Below are 22,803 nucleotides of genomic sequence, written 5' to 3' on the forward strand. Positions count from 1 at the left end.
GACACACCAACACCCATGCCGGTGGCGACATTTTCATTCGTTGCCAGGATAGGTAAAAACAAAAGTTTTGTAGGCGTGCACAAGTTGCCGCATCGCCCAATCAGTGCATAGTATTGTACCGAATGTACCGCCTTTCCCAAGCAGATCACATTGGAACAGTCCCAGATTGATACTGTGGAGAACTCCTTTGTGTGATTCACATTTCAATCTGGCTCTTGCTAGCTTACTACAGTCGTTCGTCTGTGACGTCGCTTAACTTGGAATCCTGGAATATAGCATCGCTCCCCATCTGAGTCCTTTCTTTTGCATTGGAAAGAAGCTACTGCACATGTCAAACATTTGAACAAGAGGCATTGGTCAAGATGTGTGAGGATAAGCAGATTAGAAAATGGATGGATGGATGTTATTTAGAAAGCATTATTTAGATATTTGAGGTATCACAAATGCAAAAAGTCAAAACACAGCTTTATTGTCAAATATGCTCCATGTGCAACATACAGCACAAATGAAATTTCTTTCCTCTCAAACAAAGTGCAAACATGTAGTGAAAGACACTGAAATGCAGGGGGAGAGAGAGAGGAGCCGCTGCGGGTACCCACATCATCATCATATTTATTTATTTAGCGCTTTCACAACAGCTTCAGCTGTAACAAAGCGCTTTTACAGAAGAGTTATCATATTCATTCATTCATTCATTCATTCATCTTCCAATCCGCTTTATCCTCACTAGGGTCGCGGGGGTGCTGGAGCCTATCCCAGCTGTCTTCGGGCAGTAGGCGAGGGACACCCCGAATTGGTTGCCAGCCAATCGCAGGGCACACAGAGACGAACAACCATGCACGCCCTCACTCACACCTAGGGACAATTTAGAGTGATCAATCAGCCTGCCATGCATGTTTTTGGAATGTGGGAGGAAACCGGAGTACCCGGAGAAAGCCCACGCAGGCCCGGGAGAACATGCAGACTCTAGACAGGAAGGCCGGAGCTGGAATTGAACCCGGTACCTCTGCACTGCGAAGTCGACGTGCTAACCACTGGACTACCGGGCCGCCTAGAGTTATCATAAAATAACAAAATAATACAACACAAGACAGACTAGACAGCTGTGCAATCTTAACCACTTTTCCTGCATACACTTTGTTGTTTGAAACAGTTATAGATGAGAGAGGAGAGAATCAAAGTGTCCTTTGACCAGTGGATCAGAGACGTCATGCTGAAAATGTGCACACGTCTGCTACAAGCTAAGTTTGAAAGCAAACAAGAAGCTGTTGTGTCCATTGACGAAAAAGAGATTGGCTCACATCTTCTGTCCCATGTAAATCCGCTTCAATTCCAAGCGGCGACACCCAGTTCCACATATGTATCTGTGCTCTGCGCTGACGCTCCTTTCTTCTCATCGTCGGCTCCACAAGCCAGGCATCCATCCATCCACCCGCAGACTGTCCAACAGCACCAACATTTCCGCTGAACAAAATTGGGCTGTGAAAAATGCTGCCCATTACAGGCGCCCGGGGGGCTGCCCAGCAGCAACAGTCAAATAGCGCCGACATTCCTCCCTATCAAATCAGTGCTGTCACATGCTTGCTGCCGAGAAGGCGCAACCACCAAGCGCAGATTCATCATTGTGAAAGTTCTGCTTGAAATGCATCTTTTCACAAAAAGATCTTTTTCTCTGAATTTTTATTGAACAACAAACTTACCAATGTTCAAATGCTGTTTACTAAAGAATGGTAACAGGTAGAAATGTACTTATTTTCCTGATGAAAGAAGGGGATTAAAGCTTTCTTTCGATAGGTTCCATACTTATATAGCTTGAGAACTCAATTTCCTGTAGGCCTTCAAAAATTTGTCAAAATGGTCAAAAATGGCTGTCACTGGCTCTCCCAATTTGATAAATATGGCTGGCATTGAATGAGTTAAACAAGAGAAAGTTCTTGTTTTTGACTTTGGGCCTCACCTGTGAAAATTGCATTTGCTGGTAAGCAAACGTTTAAACCAGTGAGTTGTCTATGGGAGAAAGGCAAAACATTTTGAAGCTGAGAGAAAGGAAAATTGATAGGAGCTGTACAAACATTAGGCATAGCCAATACAACAGTTTGGAATGTCCTGAAAAAGAAAGTACTTGTGCACTCAGCAACAGACATCGAACAGTTCGGCCAAGTCTATCAACAGCAGTCGATGACAGAAACATTGTGAGAGCTATGAAGAAACATCCAAAGACAACAGTCAATGACATCACTGCCCATCTCCGCAGGGCAGTGGTGGAGGTATCAATTCACTGTTTGAAGAAGACTTCGAGAGAAGAAATATACAGGCTATACTATAAGATGAAAACCAACCGTCAGAAAAAAAATGGCAAGGCCACATTGGATTTTGCCAAGAAGAGATGAGCCACAGAAGTTTTGGAACAAACTTTTATGGACTGGTGAGACCAAGATTTATCTCTACCAAAGTGATGGAAGAGGCAAAGTTTGGCGCAAGAGAAGATCTGCTCATGACCCAAAAATAGACAAGATGTGAAACATGGTGGAGCCTGGGCTTGCGTGGCTGCTTTTGCAACAGCCTCACTCATCTTTTTATTGATGAAGTCACTCATGGTGGTAGCAGCAGAACAAATTCCAAAGTCTACAAAACCATTTTGAGTGTTTTTTGGGGTTTTTTTTTTTTGGTATGGCAGTTTACAAAAAATGTGTCCAAACTAATCTGGAGAGGCTTCATCATGCAACAAGACAGTGACCCAAAACACACTGCCAACATGACAACGGACTACATCGTGGGAAAAAGTGGAAGGTCTTAGACTGGCCAAGTCACTCATTGGACCTTAACCCAAGAGAGCCTGTGTTTCACTTCCTGAACAGGGCCGGGTCTAGGCAGGGGCAAGAGGGGGCCTGCCCCCCTCAATTGTTGTCCGACAAAAGGTTCTCTTTCTTAAGTGAATTAAAACTTGCACTCTCCATGTACACACGGGGGCTCGACGAAACTTGCGTAATCAAAGTACACTTTTTCGAAAAAAACAAATGTTTCTGGTCGACACTTTGCATATTTTTGCAATGCAATATGGCATTGTTTTTCTTTGTGTCCTCTTTGTTGTCAAGTGTGTGCCTCTTGTCCAGCAGGTAATTAATTACACACTGCATCTTTTTGGACCCGTGTGTTGAAAATGTAGAGGTGTATTTTTCAGCTCTTATGCACTTTTCCAAGCTAAATTAATGAATTAATACCAATCAAGCCACACATGTAAAATTAATAAAGCCTTCCTTTCAGTCCATGCCTGTGACTTTAAAAGAAAAAAAAAGACAGAGGTGGTGCAACAAAGTACTTGTGGTGTGTTGAAGTGTTCTTTTGTTGTTGTTGTTGTTTTTTTTTCCGTATTTTTTTTTCCTTCTCCCTTGTCAAAAAAAGTAGCTGTTACTGACTACCATTTTCCCCCCTGCACCCCCCTTGATTTTATTATTTCTTCAAGCAAGAGAAGTTGCCATTTGGAATGAATTTTCATGAGTTTTACTGTGCGTGTGCTTGCACACATTGGCTCTCTAGTGTCTTGGTTGCTCTGGTATGAAGGCAGCATCAGAAGGAATGTGCAGCAAGTAAGATGTCTACTTATTGAAGATTTCGGGCTTTTGTAGGGGAGGCTTTATTGCTGTAGCAGCCAAAGGAAATTCAGGGGTGAGCGGATTATCTCGCCATTTATCCAAACATTTCTAATTTCACTCCCATCCCTTATCTCCAGTCATGTCCGTTTTTTTTCCCATTGTTTTCTTTATTGTGAGTTTGAAAACTTCCCATTTCTCCTGTTCCGGACAGCATGGCATTATAATCACTTTTTTCCCCCAGACAGACAGACCAAGAAAAAACACTTGCTGTGAAATTCTCAGGAGAGGGCGGTGGTACACACTTTTCCCTAGCCAGAATTAAAAACAAAACAAAAACAAAGCTAATGGAGATGCAAGGAGGAGAGAGAAACTCTTCTTGGCAATACCCCTGAACCTTAAAATATACAAAGCTATTTTCACTGTGGAAGTGCTCAATATAAGTGAGTGAAAAGTATTCTTTTTATGCATTATGAAGTGAATGCAACACATTTCGAAAATTTGATGATGAAATTCAGCCGCGGGTGAAATCTTGGATTTGAAATTTTATATATGCTAGACGTAGATAGATATTAGTGGAATTATTTTTCCAACTTTGCAAAATTATTGGATTTATTCGTATTTTGGCAACATTTCCAAGTATATTAACCTCCCAAAAAATGGTATACTATTGTTCATATTGTTGCTATTGACGTGAGGTTCAGAGCAGTCCCGGATAAATAGCTTGGTGATGGTGGGGTGACATGACTTGGAGAGAAATGAAGAGATGTAAGAGTCTGGCCCTGTTACAAGATTCTTGTTGGGGCTAATGGAACAGACTATCTTGCAAGCCAGGGCCGCTGCACAAGCACATCTGAAAGTCTTTATGGAGAGGAAGTGGTAATTGTAAGCAGCCCCCAACTTTCTGAGCCCTATGATCTCCCTTTTTGTGAAACCCCCTCCCCCTGTTTATTTCTTTCATTCTCTGTTCCCACCTTCCTTTCCCCTCCTATGCTGTTAATCTTTCAGCCAGTTACTACGGCGGGCTTTAAATAGTTGTTGTGGCAGTTGAAAATGGGCACTATACCCTATAACTTATTTTACGCTATAATGTAAAGCATGAACATTTTGGTTTGTCACAGTATATTTTTCCCCCTTGTATTTATGCTAATTGGTGTCCTTAGAGGGGAAATTCAACGTACACTTTGAATACTCTGTGTTGCACACTACGCATAGAATCCAGTCACAGAGAGAAGAGTGCTGCACCTCTTGGGTGGTGATGACGATACCTTGCTCAAATGCACTTTGACAAAAGCCAGCAAGCAAACTCGAATCTCTCTGACAAGTTGTTGTTGTTTGTTTTGACATTCCTGTCCTTCGTGGGACTCAAACCCATGTCCTCCAATTTCAAAGTCCATACAAGACTGAGTTGTAGCTACATCCGCCGGGAGATGCATGCCATTTTTGAGTGATCAGGCAAATCACATTTATTTGAATGGGATTTGCCTCAAAATTGTAAGATTTCACAAATCCTTCCTGGGTATGCAAACTTGTAGTATGTGCACAACTGAATGTATGCACAGTGCACAAATGTATGACACCATGGATGGGCATCTTAAATCCTGCAGGGGGCCATAATATTTCATCAGTTCTATGGGGGGGTCGTAAGACACAACTCCTAACCACATAAAGGTTTTCTTATGCCGGACAACACGGCTATTTTAAAGTATGCAGATATCTGTAAAATACTTGTTGGTAATATATTTCTTTTTTATTATACATTTTTCAATGGATGTATCAATGATCCACTATTCTCACCCAAACCACATGCTGATTTATTTATTTTTTCCCAGCGCAAAGGGCTCTCAAATAAAAAATGCGCTTCAAGGACGGCACAAAACAGCTGAACAAGAAAGCGACATATTGGTACTAGCTCATTTTGTAAATGTTTTCACAAAAACAAACTTGCTCAAAATTGTAATATTATTGAAGTACTGTTTGTCCCGCACATCATTCTAAATCTGCAAAAAATAATTTGGTTTACTCATGTATTATAGCTCAGTACCCAGTGTACGTGTAATTGCGCCATGTCTGCCATCTAGTTGTGATTTGTGATATAAACTTGAGTTGACTGAAGGACTACATCATGGGGAAAAGTGGAAGGTCTTAGACTGTCATAATCACTCATTTGGACCTTAACCCAATAGCATATTCACTGCTTGGCACCCAATGGATTTTTTTTATCCTTTTCATTCATTTTTTCCTTTTCATTCATATCATCCCCACCACCATTTCCCCCGTGCATTTTAATTGGAAAAAAAATATTGTATGTTTGCACTTTTGAAGAAAATTGAAGGCTTGTAAATCTCTCTCTCTCTCTCTCGTTTTATATGTATATATATATATATATATATATATATACACACACACACACACTGTATTTTCCGCACTAAAAGACGCACTGGATTATGAGGCGCACCTTCAATGAATTGTCTATTTTATAATTTCTGTCATATATTAAACGCATCGCATTATAAGGTGCAATCTACAATGCATCCACTAGATAGAGCCACAGCCCTTCATTTGACTCGCGAGGCGTTCACGACCGCCTCCAAAAAAACGTAAATTAACCATTACTTCAATGAAACTACGAAAATAAAAAATACAATAATGCATCAAAACAGAAAATCAAGCGAATAAATCACAAAATAACTTCTATAGCCCCCCTACAGAATTTATTTTGGCATTTCCTTGAGCATCGCTCCAACAGAAAGATCAGATGTTTGTAAAATGTGGAAGACTGGACTGTCTCAGAAGTGGTCATTTATTCCTTTGTTGTGTACTGTATTCACAAACGAAGAAAATACAAAATAAATTCTGTAGGGGGGCTAGAGAATTTAGTTTGTGGTTTCCTCGCTTGATTTTCTGTTTTGATGCATTATTTTCAATTTTTGTAGTTTCAATGAAGGAATCGTTAATTTACGTCTTCCCGAGGCAGTCATGAACGCCTCTCGAGTCGAAGGAGGAAGAGAAGGCAGGAGATTGACAGACGTAACTGTATTTGTTGAGACTGTGAAAGACATTCATAAAGTGTGCGTTTTAAAAAAATAACACCACAGCTCTCCTTTTTTCGGAGCTGCAACAAATACTTATTTAACTCATTCACTCCCAAAGACGTTTTTAAACGTCTTTTCAGACTTAGTCTAGAATTGGCTGGTACTGAATGAGTTAAGAAAGCAGCGACAGAGTTCACTGAACCAAGATCAAATTGTAACATTGGAAGCATGTCTCCAGGAAGGAGCCATCTTGGAGTCGATGTATTACCGTAATGACCATACACAAGACACACCAGATTTTAAGGCGCTCTGTGTGCTTTTAAGAAAATGGAAGACTTTTTGGTGCACCCTATCGTGTGGAAAATACGGTGTGTGTGTGTGTGTGTGTGTGTGTGTGTGTGTGTGTGTGTGTGTGTGTGTGTGTGTGTGTGTGTGTGTGTGTGTGTGTGTGTGTGCATATATATATATATCATCAGTTTGTTTTTCTTCTGAAAATTAATCGAGGGGCCTCACAGTTAGCCAATGGACTGCCAGCTCTCCACCCTTGTAGTAGACTACCGGTCTCTATAAAATGTAGTCCATCAAACAAAGTGCGAATGTGGACTATTTTTCAGTTAGCTTTCAATGTTTTAGCATTTTTAACAAGAATGATCTGATGAATTTGAGCCAACTTACTTGTCTTCTGTGAGGTCAGAAACTAATCAAGCATACCGGTAACCTCAACCACGAAAACAAGTTGGTCTGTTCAGGAATGCAAATAGATAATTTCCCACCTTAATCTAGAAGTAATGCGTTTTACTTTCGCTCCTTCTGGAGAGAAATGGTAAAATTGTATTATTGAATTATGTTTTAACAATAAAATTTAAATTTTAGTTCTAGAATTTCTACTTACTGGTTAATTCAGAGAAACACAAAACTGATCTTGATATAATTAATGTAGTTCCAGATGCTTTTTATTTAGGCCATTTGTTGGATAAACCTTGCTTTGTGTGTATGACTAACAACCAAATGTTTTTGGAATCGAATATCTGATCTATAATTCCACCTATTACTTCTTCCCCATCATAACGCGTATGGCTGGCCCAACGAACTTGTAGTCAGTCACACATGTACGTTCCCTTGATCCCCATGTCCTTACGACCCCAGTTCCGCTTCACACTAATGGCAAAACATTTATTTGGTCATTTTTAGGAGGAAAATAAATCATCCTAACACCAGGGGTAATCCATCGATCAATATTTTTGTAAACGAAAGGAAAGGAAGTTCGTCCACGGCAACATATGTTTGTGCGGAAACACGGAACACCGCAAATATGGTTTTAAAATAAATTTTTGTGTCGACCAATTTTTGTGGTGGACACACCTATTTTTATTTATTTTTTATCCCCCTCGGCTCTAGTTGGGTGGTGATGTAATACATATATTCAGCACTATATGTGTAGCAATGCATTTGCACTCTAAATGGTTTAGCCTCCTTGCAAATATATGCAAACGATTTAACAACAAATACGGGAGTTGTCAGTGCCCATTATTCTTTGAAACTGGACATGACTTATGTTTTGCCAATGTCCTTTCCAATGGGGCTTCATTCATTCACACATACAACTATAGTCATCACAAATGATTAGGGATGGGGGGGGGGGACAATTCAGAGATGCATTGTGATGCAGATCAATTATTTTGTGTTCATAGATTTTAATAATCCATTATTAAGTAACACAAGGATGTCTGTTGAAAAACATGGAATCTGGAGGGTGCACCTGCTGATGGACAGTGGTTGTCACCCGCAAAGTGTTCTTGCGTGCGTGTGTTTGTATTTCTTTATTTCTTTTATTCTTGTCATTTTTAGTTGTTTGTCTGTCCACCAAAAGTGAAAGAAAAAACATGTTTGTAAAGGTAGGGAGCAGAAGTGTCAACATTCGGCAGTCTGCTACTGAGAAGTGATGCCATCTGAGCACAGATATTGTGTGCAGGCTTGTTTATTTTTTTTAGCCACCTCAGGAAAGTAGTTGACCACAGACACAAAAAAGAAACGGACAGGAGTAAAGCTCTGTGTTCTTGCACACTATTACCACATTCGCGCAGAATTTTTGTAAGCTTGTCACGATATTTTCGTGTAGGTGCGTCACTAGAACATTCGTATGAATCACTTGTGTGTCAAGATGACCTTGGTCGTGGTTTCCATTGCAGTTTGGACTGCATCTGTAAATAAATTGTTGCTTCACATTTCACAAATCTAAGCAATGCCAAACCCACATTGAAATCAATACTGTTTTCCTTCTCTTTGACAGTTATGGAAAAGCTGCATTTTGTCTTGAGGAGCTGATGATGACCAATCCTCACAATCACTTGTATTGTGAGCAATATGCTGAGGTAGGTAACCATCTGGACAGCTGTCACGAAGCATAGTGGCAAACTCTGGAGTAAACCTTGAGTTTCGGTGAATATAGAACCCTCTCCACCATCAAGGAGACAGACACACTCTGCGACGTTTCAGAGAATAGTGGCTGATGAAAGAATTGTTTTCTCTATTTCATACCGCGATGACTGTTACTAATACTATGCACAGCTTATGGGCTATGTTTTCTTCCCAGGTGAAGTACACTCAGGGAGGCTTGGAAAACCTGGAGCTGTCTCGAAAGTATTTTGCCCAGGCTCTGAGGCTGAACAACAGAAACATGAGAGCATTGTTTGGTCTGTATATGGTGAGTACTGCTTTGTATGTGGAGACATGGGGATAGAAAACAGAACAGAAGGCACAAAAATAGACATTTTTGTAGTCCTGTGGTTTGTCAGTGTTGAAGCTTGCCATTCGGTGTGCATAGTAACCACGCAAGTCAATGTGTCTACTAGTGTATGTGTGGATGTCTTTAGAGGGGAAGAAGGGGCTCTCAGACAGGTCACCTCATTGCTGACTCAGATGGTGAACGCAAGCACTGGAAAGTCTTCCCCACTGGAACTCTTTAAGTAATAATACCCCCTTGCCGGGAACTTTTTTTTTTTTTATGATGATGACTTAAATAAATAAAGTAGTCATGGTTTGAAAGAGAGAGCAGCAATCTCTGGAAAAGTGGTCCAACCAGGTGCCACTTTGATTTTAGTTTTGGCTGAACAGCCCACTGGTAATTTCATTTGTTTAAACCGGATGTTGTTTGCTGTGGCCAATGTATCATCTGAAAGTGAGACTTGACATAAGAACACAAACGAAGGGGTGCTTGGAATTAAAGGTGCATAGGGGAAGCTGGTCCGAGACAGAAAGCCCTTCTGTTTTCCTTGTGCAGCACTGGCATTCTTCATATAATCCAAATAGTTTATAACAGCACACTTCTGAAACTCTCACAAGGCTCAGCAACAAGTATGAGGAACAGAGTTGGGCTAAATGGAGACTTTTGCTTCCTTGAACATTTATATTTGCCTGGAGACAGAGCAGACCTCACGATTTCCTGACAAGTCATCCGGCAACACTTAGGTCTTAAACTGAGTACTTTAGGTGTGATTTATTTTTATTTTTTATATACTTTATCTGCGGATCAGTCCGAGTGTGTTTTGTCAGCAAGTCTTGCTGGTCCACATCTTGACAGGTGCAGGAAGGTCAGTGAAAGTGCAGGGAACTTTCACCAGCTTGCACCAACTTCGACAGTTCCGCAGACCACAGTTGGGCTGCGGCGAAGTTATTTGCAACACGTGTGGGGGATTCCCCACCATAATAGTGCACTTTGTCATACAGGGATAGCCTGTCTGGGTTGACATCATCTAAATTAAGGTTTCTGTTGCGTTACAAAAACACACACACACACAGGAAAAAAGAAATACAGAAGCCCAAACCATTGAAATAAAAAAATAAAAAAACGTCCATGGAGATTGGTATGTAGCTACGATTTTAGCATTCTGGTTGGGAGGGATCTAAAATGCAGACAGGGAAAGCCCTCTTGGTGTTCTGTGTGGGGATGATGGAAGGAACATTGGAATTACATGGCATTTGTGGTTTGAGGGAAGTCATCAAGTCATGCAAATACAGTGATTCTCATGATGCCTAATATATTGTGCAGCAAGATATTTTGCATGCAAAGTACCGTATTTTCCACACTATAAGGCGTACCTAAAAACATTCAAATTTCTCAAAGGTTTACAGTGCACGTTATAATCCGATGCACCTTATATATGGATAAATATTCTGATTTCTTGGACTTTGTATTTTAAATGTTCTGTTAAGCACTTTGTTACACCAGCAGCGGTTGTGAAAGCTCTATATAAATAAAGCTGTATAGTATTCCTTTTATTATAGCTCCATCTCGTGGATGTACAACGCAACCGCAACCACTATTGTAGCTTCTAAGCTATGCGCCTTATAATGGAGTGCGCCATACATTTGAAAACAGTTTTAAAATAGGCCATTTTTTGAAGGTACGCCTTATACTTGAAAGTGCCTTATGATATGGAAAATATGGTAGTTTAATTTCTCTGAAGAGCTGGTGCCGTAGAAATTTGGCCCTCATGAATTGATCTTGTACAAATGAAGCATGTAAACACTCACCATTATTTTCTTGCCCTAAACAACTCTGCCCATTTCAGACAAGGCTTACTTTGTTCCCCTTTCATTCTCCTATTCTGGTTCGTGTGGTCAAAAGAGAAATTAAACACTTTGGTACAAAGTATGATGCTTCTATTATGTTGACCTAATTTTTCAGAAAGTACCACATCCCCAGATCTCTCCTGTGCTTTTTCCTTGATATAGTCTGCAAGTCACATAGCTGCCAGTCCAAAGGTTAGTGCCAAGGTGAAAAAGGACAACATAAAGTATTCCGCATGGGCTGCCAATCAAATAAATCGAGCCTATAAGGTCAGTGACTTCAAGAATATATGCACGACTGTATTTTCACGACCGTAAGGCGCACTTAAAAGTCTCAAAATTGTCAGGGCGCCTTATAATGCGACGCGCCACTGGGTTCCAAAATCTGTCAGTGTTGTTGTGAGACTTCGATGAGCACTCCGCTTGACTGACTGACGTTGTGTCAACACACCTCTTACATAAAGGAAAGGCGGACGTTGAAGGGAGGAAAGGTGCGTGTTAAAGAGGATGCTAAAGGCACGCCCCCACTCCGTATAAAGTGCCGGTATGTGCTTTGTGCAAACACCATCTGTTTGGCAAAGGACCCTTGAAAATGGCACCTACGAAGAGACATGCTCACAAGGCATAGTTTAAACTGCAAGATATCAGTTACATGGAGGAAGATGGGAATCGAGCAGCCGTGAGACAATTCAAGATCAATGAATCCATGGTTCTTGGTGCTTTAGTTTTATGAAACGGTGCCATCCATCCATCTGGACAGGGACTACCGTGGCGCAGCAACATCTGGTGGTTTATAAGGAAAAGCTGTCCATCTTCCACTTCTACTGCAGTAAAAAGATTGCCGACAAACACATCCAGGCCAACCACATCACCAACACTTGAGACATCCCAGTGAACCACACTGTAGAGAAGAAGGGGACCAGCATGTTTGCGATACGCACAACGGGGCACGAGAAGTTGGCTTTTACCGTTGTTCTTGACAGCCAGAAACCGTCACCGATGGTGATTTTTAGGAGGAAGATGTTGCCGAAAGAAAAGTTTCCAGTCGGAGTCATCGTTAAGGCCAATCAAAAGAGATGAATGAAGAGAAAATGAGTGACTGAGTGAGGTGTATGTAAAGAGACTCAATGTCCCTGTTATCTGTGACTCCATGCGTGCCCATCTGACAGCCGTTGTGAAAAATCAAATGCAGCAAAATGCAGCACGGAACTTGCCATCATTCCGGGAGGCTTGACAAAGGAACTTCAGCCGCTGTAGATTGGTGTAAACATGGCGTTCAAAGTGAAGTTGCGAGTGGATGACAGACGACGAACACAGCTTTGCCAAGACAGGCAGCGCAGGGCCATAATTTGTGAATGGCTTGTGGATGCTAGGGCTAGTGTTTCTGCTTGCACTGTTGTTCGAGCTTTCGTAAAAGCTGCCATCATTTCTGTGGAGCCACACGTCAACGAGACTGACTCCAGTGAGGAGAGGGAACTTGGCGTGTTTGATGGAGAATTTGCCTGGATGTTCATTTTGGATACGGAACATGAGGACTTGAATGGATTTGTGGATGAGGATTGATTAAAAAAATAAAAATAAAAATAACGCGATTACATTGTTAAATACTTTATTAAAGTACAACCGAACTCGGTTATGCTCCCGCTGCCTTTTTAAAAACATATGCTAGCGTGCATGCATGCTACTGTATTTTTTAAGCCAGTGCATGTTTTACCATACCTTTGTCCAATAAAACGGTGTGTCTTATGTACGTGTTAAATACCGATACACCACCCACAACTGAGACTGCGCCTCTTAATATGGTGTGCCGTATGGTCGCGAAAATACAGTCCTTCCATTATTATTCACTACTCTTGTCCTTTCAAGATATTTTCTTTTCTGCTGTCTGGTTCTGAAAGCATTGTTCTACCTGTTACAGGATCCCTATTAATCATACGTGTTTTGTAAGTTTTTGTTATTTCAGGTTTCCTGCAATTTCTTCAGAAAAGATTTAAATGCATTAAATCCATTAATCTAAAAACAAGGCCCTGATTGGTATTTAAAGATCTTAAATCTGTTTTTCCAGAGTCTTCAATTCTTAATACATAATTAGTAGGCGTTTAAGGTTTTAAATAGTCTGAAATCTCAAAATAAATTCACATTATTAAATAGTAATTGACCTAATGAATCTGGTGGTAACCATGCAATCACTGCATAGTAACCAACAAAACAGTGATGTGGTTTTAGTCAGGACTTTTAAGAGCAGATGCACCTCATTAATGGTCTGTAGCAACTTTGGACAACAGTCGACATGCAGAATATTGTGACGTTGGAATTCAATTTCTTTTCAAATAAAGGCTTGCGTGCTGAAAGTAACTTGCCTTAAACTGTATTTGCTTTCAACGAGGTATGTGCACACGATGCACCTGCATTTCCAAATTCATCTCACCAACTCCGTCACCTGCACTGACATGCAGATGTGCGCATGTGGGGGTGAAAATGAAGTTTGAGATTCACGATCATGAATCTTCATCATCGCGCTCCCGTTGACGAATATTTTCCAAGCTGTAAAAATTTCCCCTCCGCTGCTTCCCGTTGACCACGGTCAAACAAATGGGGGGGGGGGGGGAGTCCTTCAGTACCACCCGCACCCCGTTGACGATTGGTTTCCAATGAGGAAATTCAGTCCCCTCCACTCTCATCCCCCCGGATAACATGTCAATGAGCTCTGCAATAGACCATGGTGAACACAAAAACTCATGTTTTTCTTTCCGAAGGTATACACAGCTGTCATATTATTAGGACTTCAATGCGGTATGTGCAAAGAGTGGATAAATATCGACTGAATCCAGTGCAAAGTGGCACACAATATTTGAGACATCCAATGTTTAAAACAACCTAAAAGTATCCCTCCCAATGCATTTACTCATTTCTCCTAATGATTGAAGCGCTTGTTGAAGCTGAACTAGTTTGTCGTTCACTGGCGACATCCAAAGTGTTCGATTGGTCTTGTGCATGCATTCACAATAGCTTTGGCAGGTAGCTTCGTTGTGTGACGGTCACTGAGATGTCACAGTTTCACAGTGTCCCGGTCATTGCTTTCTGGGCTATCCGTTCCAGACAGTCTGGTTTGCTCGGTCTGGTATTTATTAATTATAAACATGCTTTGGAATGAAGGCAAAAGACTGTTGGATATAAATTATTACCATTTCATGGTACTTATAGGTCCGTGCTTCTGATGGTGTTTGGACCGGCTGAAAAGCCATGAAGGCCCTTACTGCACGCCGCTGCATTCTATATATAAAGTATATATATATATATATATATATATAATATGACCAAATGGAAAAGGATCATATAAAAGTATTAACAAAAATACTATATTAGGATATAAAATATCTCTATTCCTTGCTGACACAGTTGGCATTGGGCATTGCCACACCTTCACACACTAGTCTTTATCAACATTCCCAAAAGAGATCCATGATTTGGGTCACTATGATGGGCCTTTTTAGTTTTTCAGGCCTCGTTTGTTACGGTAAAGCTTAAACGCCTCAACATTTGACGATACTCTCTCACACCAAAATTCACAGATATTTATCAGTGTTTTAAACCTAATGTGAATCCAACATGACACATTTTAGCAATTGGAATCATAGTCAATTTATTGATTAAATTACTTAATTTTGTAGTCACAATGATTACATTTTAAAATGGTAGTCTGTGATGTTTCCTAAAACGATAAATGTTGTTTTAAGATAAGAAAACCTTTATTCGTCTCGCAATGGAGGAATTACCAATTCACAGCAGCAAAGATATGAAAGGAAGAAGTAGAACAACAAAATATAAGAGCTGCTGGAAAGGCAGCCACTCTCGCGGCCCCATTTTGAAGTCAAAATAACAAAAATAACACAACACAACACATAGGACACAGACAGTCGTGTTTGTTGTCTGAAGTAGTTATAGATGAAAGAGGAGAGGATCAAAGTAACCTTTCACCAGTGGATCAGAGACGTCATGCTGAAAATGTGCACACGTCTGCTACAAGCTAAGTTTTGAAAGCAAACACGAAGCTGGAGCGTCCATTGACGAAAAGAGATTAGTTCACTTCTCCTGTCCCACGTAATCCGCTTCAAACTCCAAGCCGCGACTCCCAGTTCCAAATCCGCATCGGCGCTGCGCGCTAACGCTCCTTTCTTCTCATCGTCGGCTCCTCAAGTTTTCTCAGTATTGATAAGTATGTAGAAAGAGATGTAGGAAGGCCGGTCAGTCTAAATGTAAAACAACGCTGTCCTCATCTCGTAACAACCAGTGGATGTATCTCAGTGTAGTATTCTGCGATCTATATACACATTTGACTTCATCCCCTACCTCAACTTTGCTGACTAACTGCAATGTAATTTTCAATTGAATAGTTCGCTAGTGGAGGGAGATTTCCTTCTGGATAATTGATTGCAGATGAACACAATTCAAATTGTTTATTTGGGTCGCCTAATATGCTTGGATGCCTGCAGATTTACAGGCTTCCAAAACAATTTAAAACATTCCCTCGTTCCCCCTTATACTCTGGTGAAAGTCTCAAATACTTGAGTCCCTCTTGAAAGCTAGCAGGCTCGGTGTAAACGTGCTTTTTGTATTATTGAAGGAACATGATTTAAAGTGGATGCGTCTGCTTCCGTTCTTGTACACAAGATTTTTTTTTCCCATTACTTTTGCTCTGTAGTATCTGGGTTTGTGCAGTATCGTTATATCTGTGTGCATGCATGCATATGTCTGCATATGTGCACAGGCAAAGTGTGGTGTGTAGTTTAGGATGTCTTTTTTCATGGCGTTTTTAAACAAGTTAAATAACAGCACTCTTTCAAGGGAGTTACTCTGTGGGCCTCTGTCAGACAGCTGCAGGCTGCTGTGGGTTTGTGCTTGCTGATTGATGGTTCCTTTAAAGTGTTTTTTTTTGTGTCAGTCGGCCATATTTATTAGGCCTTGGTAACTGGACATTGTCATTGAGAAAAAGGTGGGCAGGTGAGTGCAAGTGACAGCAGCCATCAGCAAGAGGTCAACTTGCCAGGGGCCCATTTATTGAAAGGGGGAGGGGGGGGGGGAGTCATTAGCAATGAGGTCATTTGACATCTTCAAAAAAACCTGGGGACGCGTGGGCTGTAGGTGCAGGACCATTAAAAGCTGCCCAACATGGCCTTTTCTTTTTTCGCTCGAAAAGACGAGATTCTCTCATGAGGTGCTTTGTCATGGCCCGTGAACTCCTGCTGCGTCCTAATTCTATAATAAGAAGCTCTTTATAGATGCAAGGCTTTCTTGTCTGTTCTGCATGTTTGAAAATATTGGCCACACCTCCGGCTGAGGAGATAATTGACTCAAATCCGATTTAATGTCGCATATGCATCAAGGCGACGAAATGCAATGATAATTACAGCACACCCCGAATCCAGCTGAATGAGTCACACTTGGAAATTTTGGAGCCAATTGTACACCTTAGCCAACTGTTCTGTTTGTGATGAAGTTTTGCAAAAGAGAGAGGAAAAAACCTGAGGCCATGGAAATTGTTCGTTCAGTGACAGTTCCTGTTTTCTAATTCTTGAGCACAACTGAGTGCTTAGAGAAATAAATGAAAACAAAACTATCCCGGCCAAGCGTGAGCAACTGGAGGCACACAGCCCCCACTTTCACTCAATGTGGCCCTTGAATAGGTTAATGCCATGGAATGAGTTCTAAATTTTAATACCGGTAGTTGAAAGCACTGAGCAGCAGCTATTTTTAAAAAATACACAAAAAACAAAAGAAAAAAAACAGGCAAACTCGTAGCTGCCGGCAGCAACCATTCAACAATAACACATGAGGCCACTGTGCAGGGCTGTGCTCACTTGGCTGCGGTACGCTTTTCTCATGCGCGCAATTGGGTCTGAGCAGTGTTTTGGAGTGAAAGTGGTATCTTTGCAGGTCATTATGAAATTCTATGATTAGATTAGATAACTGTAATTGGCATTACAAGTCTATTGAAAACTAGAACCAGTCAGTCTGCCAATTGAATGCCCCTTTTAAAGTAAGACTGAAGTATGTTGTTAGCACGCATGCCAAAATGTAATGAATAAAAACATCTGCGTATGCAAAATGAGGCCCTGAAATCTTGAAAAATAGAATTCTACTCCCAGCTTTCAAAAGCTGTGGCCATTTCCATTGAATGCGTTGACAACACGTCACTCTCGGCCGTTACCTTTCACTGCCACATCACATAGTGGTCTCGCGAGCTAGTTGGCCAAACAGTGGCTGGTTGACTGGAATGACTGCACTCAGTACTTTTATATTGCGGGAAAGCAGTGGCGGGCCGTGCATTTCAACCTTCAGCCTTCAGTGACGTCACATACATTAACACAATATAGGCTCGTCAGGCAGCACTTAATTTCAGGAGCATTTAAAACCATCAAGTATGCATTCACAATTAAGAGCAGGAAACTAAATTTACAGATATTGTCAAAAATAAAAAGATTTAAAAAATACTAAATAAAATGCCACCCAAATTACGCTGTCTGATCAAAAACAAGTCTGTCCAATAAATTGCGCAATGTCGCAGTTTCATATAAGACACCAACCACACAATAACAAAACAAACTATTCTTTGAAAATAAAATTAACAGATCATTTGCATTTTGAGAATAGGCTATACAACAGCAAATAACTGAAAATGTTGAGCAGCTGAGATTGAACGAATTTTAGTGCACAAAGCTGACTACAATGCGGCATTATAAATTGCAGGTGAGCTGATTTATTTGATACATTTTTGCATCTTTGTCATTTTGTTTCGTGACCATTAATACTAACGAAATAAAATAACAAGAAGAATTAAAATTCATTTACTCACCAATGTAGTGCCTGTTCACTGAGCTGCATATCCACGCGAGTGTCCCCAAACGTTTTTAAACGCACCGTAGCTAGTAAGTGCCCAGCCGTGCTCTGATGTTTCCTTGCTGCCTTGGTAAAACAACTTAAATTGGTAAATCCAGTGCAAGGTCCGTCTTGAAAATTGTGTGGAAAGTAGTCCTGCAACCAGATCAACGTCTTCTCCTTCGGCCATTTTGGGTCAAAATGCAGCAACAGCTCCCTCTAGCAGGCGCTAATCCAATCACCGAACGCACACGTCCAGTGTCGACGTAAGGCCTTCTCGCTGGCCCTGGTACGCAGACTCGTGATCTGATTGGCTATTGCAAGCTGACTGTGCCCGTTCATTTACAGCGCACAGGGGCCTGCTGTTTAATCTGAAGGCCCAGAGCAAGTTTAATTTACCTGGCAACACAAGCTATCTGAAATATGATTGGTTAAAAACTCTACCATAATAAATAAATTATTTATCGAGTGGCTTTCAATGTTATTTAAAATAACATCGAAAGCCACTCGACTAAGTGGAAATAATATGACGTAAAGAATACAGAGAATAATTTTGTTTACATATTTATGAAAATAAAATAACATAAATTAAATTTATGTTATTCTCAGAAAAGTAAATTCATTAAATTAACTTTTCTGAGAATGTTTAGGCCAGCAGAGAAGCCCTTGCTGGTCCTGACGGAACACCACTGGGGGAAGGCTAACTAAGGCCGGAAAGGTCTTTACTTGGACTTTCTTTTAGCCACGCCCAAATAATCCAGACAACTGAAATGGTGAAAAAAGTGTTTGTTGTATCAGAAAAAGCTCTGAATCGTTTCACATTTCCCCGTCACTTATATTTAGAAATAAATCATAGAAATCACTTCATAGGGCCTTTAAAGGGTGACAAGTAGACACTCTGCTGTTTGGTGAACACTTGACATGGACCTTTGAAAGTGAAGGAGGGAGTCATCTGAGGAGATTAGGTAGGAATATAAAGGCAAGCATGTTTAAGGTGAAGGCCTGAAGAACATTTTCAAGTAGTTTGATGTTCTTGACTGTGATTGCAGTTGCACACGACACTTTTCAACAAAGTTTGCTCTCTCTCACACCTACCTTTCTCTCTTTGTCTTTCTCACTCTCGCGCTCTCCCCCTCTCTGTCGCCCTCTCCCCTTTATGTATACAAGACGCATGCACCTGATTTGATATGTTGAATATGATGGTGCAATTTTGGGTGTGTTACTTTAAAAAAAGTTACTAGTTATAGTCACAAATGGCTTTTACAAAAAGTAATTGAATTGCTATGTGAGTTACTGCCTTGACAAAGTAATTAATTACTCAGCTAAATAAATGTGATATTTTTTTTCTATTCTGTTCTTTATATAAAATGTTCGTGACATCCGAATGAATAATCAAAACCATTTTAGAACATTTGGCATTTATTTGAACTCAACAGATTGCAATTTACCACAAACATAAAATTAAAAATGTTTGAAAATCAAATATTGAAAATAAGTAATGTTCACACACTCGGGTTGCATGCCAAACTTGAATTTACAGAGAAACATGTAAAGAGAAACAAAGGATTATCCGGCCATTAGATAGTGCTCTCTGTATTGGTTCATTATTCCAAGGTAAACTTCATTCAACTCTTAAACAGTCAATAAAAAGAAGCATGTTAAAATATATGAATTTATAATCCAAAGGTAGGTGCAACAGCGGGTTCACTTTTACATGTACCAAGGCCCATTTCCACTCTAAATGGGTGCTCATGTTTCTTCGATATCACGAATGTTGCCTGAGGCTAGAAGCACACTTGGGCACGAGGGGCTGTACAAACACAGGCCGTGGCGTATGAACACAAGCAATTATGTTACTCAAACTTGCATGTGTCACTAAGCACACACACCCACACATTTGCACCTTGTGCTCTCTATCTCGGATGTCATTTTGCTCAACGCAATGCTCACCCAGGGTTCCATGAATCAAAACTCATCCATATCCAGAGCCAACACACAACCCATCCGCAACATACGCAGGAACAAATAAAAAGCAAGAATTAGCTGAGATTCATTTACTCGATAATGCCTTTTTCTTTTGTCATTAACTTGTATCTCATGCACTGATTCATATTTGCTGGCTCACAGCCAATCAGAGTGATTTTTACCAGTGCTAACTTGCATTATGAGATTGGTGGTTTAGTCATTTAAATCATATCTTAAATGTTCCGTAACACAAAAAGCTATTAATTCTCCATAATTCTAAACACTGCTTTTTCATGTTAAAAAGTCATCATGAATATGTTGAGCAACAGCGTTGCAACAACATTACGTTGTTACTCAAAAAAACGGAGTTAGTAGCGCCGTAATACTATTTTGACAGGTAGAAGATTCTCAAATTTTCCTCACAACTACTTATTGTTTATGCCAATGTTTAAACTACTTTTCTCTGATGGCACATTAATACTGAGTGTGCAGCTGTGAGTGAACGTCTCATGCGCTCATACGTTTGACGGTGAGGCGGAAGAAAAATAACAGACGCAACATGGAAAGAGTTTGTCCTGCAGGGATACAAGTGCAGTTCATGCCAGAGCTGGACACAGAGTGACCGACTGATGATGAGGGATTGGTTTACGGACGGTCCTAAAGTATGTAAATCTCCAGTTACATCTGTATGCATCCAAATGCAGATCCGGAGATATCCGCAAATCTTCTCACTGGTCAGAGTTTTCAGAAGCCTTCGTTTTTAATAAAAACCTCTCGGGGGACGTTAGGATGATGGGGCAAACCGCAGAAATATATTTCCCATTTTCAAAATACCTGGCTACGTGTAGACAAGGCCTTATTAATTATCCTGTTCTTTTGCTGTTCAAAGCTGTAGGTTCTCTGCTTTAACACGGTTCCAGCCAAATGTCTGTGAAAAGTGTTATTGACCACACACGCACTGCATTGCTGTGTCAGATACGCTAGCTGTGTCATTCTTAGGTTAGCTAAGCATTTAGCATGCCTTTTCTCGCCCTCCCTTTGTGAGTGTGATTCTTGTCAGGAATGTAGCTTCTTCGCGGCCGCAGATGAGATGATTACTGACTTAGTAGCAACTCCGCAGTGTGTTTTGGCGCACTAGTAACCAGCTTGAAGCTGTTGCTAGCTACCTGCCTCTGCGCAGAGCTTCCCTCGACCTCCTGACTACCCGCGACCTGTGGCGTTTGTTTGGCACCGTCTCGTGGTTCTTTTTCCTCCGATACTTTATTTTGACAATGTCTCCGCCTTTGAGTCTCAGTTTTGCTGTTCAATATGTATAAAAGAGAGCAGCACGTTAATTGTGACCCACAAACAGTGATGAAGAATCACTTATTTTGAGCCTTGCCATGCATGGTAAAATGCGTACTGCACCTTTTTTTTTTTCAGGTCAAATTTACAAACAAAAAAATAAAAATATCTAGCGAAGGTGACTTTCCCATCAAAGGCATGGACATACATGGCAACCATTTTGGCAAGGGTTACAGTCCCAGAAGAAGAAATGGAGCATGGACATTTGATTTGCATTGCTATAGACACATACAACAGTGGCAGTTTATCATTCGCATGCGCTCGTGCATCGCCCTTCCGCCAAGCTGAGTTGCATTGAAAGGGACAAAAATTAAATAATGACAATGAAATACGCTAATATTAAAAACACTTGAAGATATCAATCTGTTTTTAAATGAGCGTGATAAATAAATAGTAAACAGTGAGCGAGTGAATTTGTTTCAATTATCTCTGGCATCTCACATGATGATGTACTTCCGGTTTGGGCGCACATAACGTCACCGAAAGACTTGTTAAAATTGTGGTACGCACAGTAAGTCCTCGTGCAACACACCTGCACTGGGTTCTGTTTGGCACTGAATTCCATGGCCCACAGCCAATAATGTTTTAAGAAAGTTAACTGTTAGCTCTAGTGCCAACATCATTAACTGTCTGGTTCAGTGTAACTCATCTTTGACAGGAACTTGCCACATTCAATATGGCTGCCATGTAGCCATGGCATGTCTACGTGGCAGCTGTATTGGATGTAGCTCAGCCAGGCTTATACATTGCATCTAATTTTGTTTTCATATTTAAGTCAGTGAAGTCACTTTACCAGATTTTGAGAGAATGTGGAGCCTGGGCCACATGGATAAGAATAGGCATGTTGGATTTATGGACTTAATCATAGGTTTTTCAGCAAATTACGTACATACAGGATCAAGTGCAACTACAGTCGTCACTCTTGCCTTGACCACGCTCTTCGGCTAGCGTAAGAAAGGAATTGGCTGTGTTTTGAAATATTGTGGTAGAATGTCAGACTGGTTAGGGCTTATGGTTTTATCAGTAAACGGTGATTATTTTTCTTTTGGGAGTTGGATCCGCAGGTGGAATAACTTTCGTTCTGCCTTTTGTTTAAAAAAAATGCAATGTTTTTCTTAATTAGAATGTCATATAATAATTTGAAACCAAACTCAGCTTTATTTATACATCACTGCACATCAAATGAAATTGTGAGACAGGGCTAGATATCAGTGATAAAAGACAAAAATTAAAATAAGTAATGTTTGATGTTTTTCGTCGGTAATGTGCAATTAAATTAATAATAAAGGTGATCAACTAACCTGATTGGCCCAATGAGACAGTGCCGGTGGTCGCAGCACACCGTCCATATCGTCCATATTCGTTGCACGAATGTGTAATGACAATAAAGCAATCCAATCCAATATAAAGCCAAGTGAGACACC

At 40.6% G+C, this 22,803-nt stretch overlaps 1 protein-coding gene across 2 annotated transcripts in view; it reads left to right on the forward strand.

Annotated features, from left to right (window-relative positions):
• emc2 (ER membrane protein complex subunit 2) overlaps positions 1 to 22,803 on the forward strand; it is a 44,809-nt gene that overhangs the window by 18,252 nt on the left and 3,754 nt on the right. Inside the window, exons 8-10 of one of the 2 annotated variants that reach the window (XM_086113948.1) lie at positions 8,916 to 8,997; positions 9,219 to 9,329; positions 11,360 to 11,464. In XM_086113948.1, the coding sequence (XP_085970074.1) occupies positions 8,916 to 8,997; positions 9,219 to 9,329; positions 11,360 to 11,464 (298 nt within the window). The remainder of the gene's footprint in view (positions 1 to 8,915; positions 8,998 to 9,218; positions 9,330 to 11,359; positions 11,465 to 22,803) is intronic. The other variant, XM_086113949.1, reaches the window with a different exon arrangement.

The sequence above is a fragment of the Hippocampus guttulatus genome, chromosome 6, assembly GCF_054856545.1.
Source record: "Hippocampus guttulatus isolate MCC_2025c chromosome 6, RoL_Hgut_1.0, whole genome shotgun sequence".
In the NCBI taxonomy this organism is placed as follows: Eukaryota; Metazoa; Chordata; class Actinopteri; order Syngnathiformes; family Syngnathidae; genus Hippocampus; species Hippocampus guttulatus.